Source organism: Triticum dicoccoides, chromosome 2A (assembly GCF_002162155.2).
Source record: "Triticum dicoccoides isolate Atlit2015 ecotype Zavitan chromosome 2A, WEW_v2.0, whole genome shotgun sequence".
NCBI classification, from domain to species: Eukaryota; Viridiplantae; Streptophyta; class Magnoliopsida; order Poales; family Poaceae; genus Triticum; species Triticum dicoccoides.
Genome location: NC_041382.1, coordinates 128130101 through 128134652, shown reverse-complemented (window position 1 = coordinate 128134652; position 4552 = coordinate 128130101). Strand labels below are relative to the sequence as shown.

General features: G+C 46.3%; 1 protein-coding gene across 1 annotated transcript in view; it reads left to right on the top strand.

Moving 5' to 3' along the window:
• The window catches only part of LOC119359160 (early nodulin-20-like), a 5544-nt gene extending 1234 nt beyond the window's left edge, over positions 1-4310 (top strand). The window contains exon 2 of the mRNA XM_037625473.1: positions 4249-4310. Within this exon, the coding sequence (XP_037481370.1) occupies positions 4249-4252 (4 nt within the window). The 3' untranslated portion in view covers positions 4253-4310. The remainder of the gene's footprint in view (positions 1-4248) is intronic.
• Positions 4311-4552: the final 242 nt, after the last annotated feature.

The following is a 4552-nucleotide window of genomic DNA, read 5'->3' as shown; positions in this document are numbered from 1 at the left end:
GCCACGCCGCGTGCGCGCGCGTCCGCGCCGGAGGCCGCACTCCCACCCTCCTGCTCCGGTCGGCTACGGCTGGCCATGGCCTCGCCTCGTCGTCCACTGGACGTGCGCGGGCAGGGCGAGCGTTCCCGGCCCCTGGCCTTTGGGTCGCTGCCCAGTGGGGCCCCACGCCCTTTTTTTGTGTAAAAAGGAAAAACAAAAAAAGTTTTTTAAATATATATACATATATATATATATTAAACAATACATATATAATTAACTTAAGGACTGTGATATTTGGCACACGTGTGCCATATAAACAAAACTGTCACACCTCTACTTTTTTCATTTTAAAGTACCACACGATTCCTTGTCCTTTGACCTCGCCAACTCTCAAACGACCCTGTAGGCTCGCCCGAGAAACCTGCTTCTCCCGCACATCTCAGACGCCCACCCCTGAGAAAATTGTCACTTCTTCACGTCTACCACATGATTTCTCCTCAGGACAAAGTTATCATGGTATTTGTATGCAAATTATCAGGCCTGTGTTGCATAACTTACCATGCTATTTACATAGAATATACCAGGTATCTATGCTTCAACAACTACATCCCTTCAAAGTTACCACTGTGTTTTGTACACAAGTTATAAGGTCTTCGATGTGTAAAATACTGTGGTACTTACACATAAGTTATCAGGGTATATGTACATCAACCTCTCCCCGGTCAAAGTTATCATGAAGGATTGTACATGAGTTACCGGGTCTACAGTTCGTATATTATCATGGTACTTGCACCTAAAAACCTGGGTGTGTCTCGGTAGCTTTTTCCATAGGTCAAAAATTACCACGAAGTTTTTGCGTAACTTATCACGCCTATAGCACGTGTGCCCCTCATGACACTAAACATTATGTGACTTTCTTGTGGCACGCCATGCGTTTTGTTCATCCAAGAGGCCCACGCGCGGGGCGAGTGTATGTTTTTAACAACTTAGTTTCCTTTGATAAAAAAGTTACCATCATGTTTATATTGCAAGTTATCGGTTATCGGTGCTTATATTATCATGTTATTTACACAAAAAATATTGAGGATGTTTTGAACAACTTTTTCCCGGGACAAAAAGTTATCATGGTGATTCTAGGTAACCTATCAAGCTTGTAGTGCTTAAAATATCATGCTATTTACATAAAATTTATCAGGGGTATGTTTTAGCAAATCCCCCTCCCCCCACGGGTCAAAAACTTATCATGGTGTTTAGTTATCGCAGTGCATATGTTTTCATGCTATTTACACATAAAAATGCCAGGGGAGGGAGGTATACTACCGTGCTATTTACACAGAAGATGCCGGAGTATCACTTCAAAAAAAAAATCCATACGGTCAAAGTTACCATGGTGTTTCTACCTTAGTTATCAGATGTGCGCTGCATATATTATCATCTATTTACACATAAATTATCGGGTATCTTTTCACATTTTTCTTCCCCAATGGTTAAAGTTACCATGATGTTTGTATCTAAATTATCAGGTCTATGGCGTGAATGTTATCGTGCTATTTACAGAAATTACCGGGGGGCGGGTTCAACAAATTTATTCCCAATGATCAAAGTTACCACGAACATGTCAAAAACAGTATTTCCCTTAGCTTGCTCAACAATGAGTGTCATAGGTGAGGTGGTTAGCTCCATCTGTTGATTACCTGCAGAACAGAGTTCAAATCCTAGTCCAAGCATTATTTTTGCTGAAAATCGGGAAGGCGCGTGGGCCATAATTGACGATTACGAAAATTAGGAAGGCACGAGCGGGTGTGCCCGATAAAATCGGGGAGGGCGTGCGGGAAAGGAAAGAAATCGGGGGAGGTCGTGCGGGGAAGGAAGGAGATCGGGAGGCGTGCGAGAAAGGAAAGAAATCAAGAGGACATGCGGGAAAGGAAGGAGATCGGGAGGAAACTGACGGCGCTGGATGCGTGTGGCAGTTTCGCAATCTGCCACACCGTTGCCAAATACATTTTTCGTTAACTTAATTAATTTTTTTAATTAAAATAATTACTTAATTAGCCTAATCACTAGATTAGTTAAAACTGGATTTAATTAATTAAGCCTATCTATGACACGGGGACCCCATCCCCTGTTGACCAGTCAAACTTTGACTGGTCAACTGGGATCCCCCTGGACCCACATGTCACCCTGTGGTACACTTCTGTGTACACAGATCTCGGTGCATCTTTCGTTTTATTTTTTTAATTCCAGAATATTACTAAAACTTTGGAAAATCATAGGAAGTAATCCGTAACTCGGATGAAAATGTTTTCTATATGAAAGTTGCTCAGAAAAATCCAACGAATCCGAATACGCGGTCCATTCACCTGTCACATGCCCCTAGCATGCTGAACATGGAACCGTCCCCTCTCTTTCATTTGTCGGAATTCGTCTAACGCCGGTGATTCATCCTCGGATGTTTATCCCCTCCATCTGCAACGTGTAGTACTACGTTAGGACAACCCTAGCTCTGCCTGTCATCATGTAATGCTTAGTGGTACCTTTGGTTGCTCTGTATTTACTGTTTCTTCCCCCTCTTCTCTCCGGTAGACCCCGAGACCGATGCCGCCCCTGTGATCGACTACGTCGACGACACTTCTTCCTTTACAACAGAGCTTCCAGGCAAGCAAACCCCCTTGAGCATTCCGATATCGCCCATTTCTTTCCCTCTCATGCTTGCATTAGAACTGCTACTGCTTTTTGTATGATCCTACTCTGATGCATAGCCTGTTGTTGTTACCTGCTTTCATACCTTACCTGCTTATCCTAAACTGCTTAGTATAGGTTGGTTAGTGACCCATCAGTGACCCCCACCTTGTCCCAGTTGCCCCGCTTTATGTTCGATGACTCGATCAACGTGATCGATGTCCAGGCCCCGACACCGCACATCACCCCCTAGTTGTACAACTCTGCAGAGTTACCATCGAGTGCCGAGGGTGGAACCTCTTACATCACTCCTGATGAGATCTCCGTAGTGTAGCTATACGGTCGAGGTCATCGAGGGTGATTTCCTCCTTAACCACTTCCGTGACGGCTCTGTCGTGCAACCCCTCAAGTGTGAACCTCGAGGGTGAATCCTCTTACGTTCACCTTGATGATAACATCGAGTGGAATTCACCAGGGGCGATTCCTCGGGTTTTCCCCTTGGTGTTAGACACACAGTTACTATGGTTACTATGACTTTACATTGAACCATGTTACTAAAGACGGGTCGGCCCTGAGGGGTACCCGCGCAAGCTTAATTGCAAGTGATGTGGAGACGGGTTGACCTGGAGGGTGCCCGCGAGATAATTACGAGGCGTGGCCGGGCATTCCTAGCCCTTTCCGCAAGTCCTCGAGATGGGGCGACGGGGTCACATCTTTCGTGAGTCTCTTCTTGTTACCGCGTGCTCCTAATCCACTATGGTTTGGATATTTGATCCGAGGGGCCTCTGGCCTGATAGCACTAACCATCACGTGGGCATACTATAGGCGTTCTACGTCGTATACATCAGCCGAAGCTTAATAGACGTCAGCGACTGAGAGGCGCGCGCCGGGTTGGACTGGTAAGCACCTACCTTTTTGAAGGAGGTAGCTAGGTCTACTCACCGGCCGCCCACGCAACGTGCAGGAGTTCCCGGGGCGATGGCTCAAGACCCCTGGGGGCATAGGTTTAGTCCGGCGGGCTGGCCTCTCTATTAAGCCTAGGTCGGGTTGCGGCATATTTTTTGGCCGAGGCCGGGTATGACCTAGGAAAGTGTGTCCGGCCGGAGTTAATCGAGCGTGGTGGGTAAGTTGGTGCACCCCTGCAGGGTAGAAGACATCTATCGATAGCATGTCCTACGGCAACGGACACTTGGAGTTGTATCCCGATCGATACAACTAGAGCTGGATACTTGTGATGAGAAATGGATGGTGATGAGAAATGGATAGTATGGCTCTGGGATTACTTTCTCGCAGGGAGTCGAGAAAGGATCTCTGGCCGAGGTTGATAACAGTTCTACTACTTTACTTTATGCTACTCTACTCCCTCCTGTTGCTGCAAGATGGTGGGTCCAGAAGATGCTAGTGTTCGATAGGCTAGGCTTTCCCCTTCTCTTCTGGCATTCTGCAGTTTAGTCCACAGATACAACCCATTTCCTTTGATACAGATGCATACTTAGTTTAGATCTGATGTATGTCTTGCGAGTACTTTGGATGAGTACTCACGGTTGCTTTGCTACCTCTTTTTCTCCCATACCCGATTGTTGCGACCAGATGACGAATCCCAGGAGCCAGACGATGCCACTGATGACTACTACTACCCCGAGGGTGCCTACTACTACGTGAAGACCGTCGACGACCAGGAGTAGTTAGGAGGCTCCCAGGCAGGAGGCCTTGCCTTTTCGATCATTGTTGCTTTTGTGCTAGCCTTCTTAAGGCAAACTTGTCTAACTTATGTATGTACTCAGATATTGTTGCTTCCGCTAACTCTTGTGTATTCGAGCTTATGTATTCGAGCCCTCGAGGCCCCTGGCTTGTAATATAAAGCTTGTATTATTTTAAATTTGTGTCTAGAGTT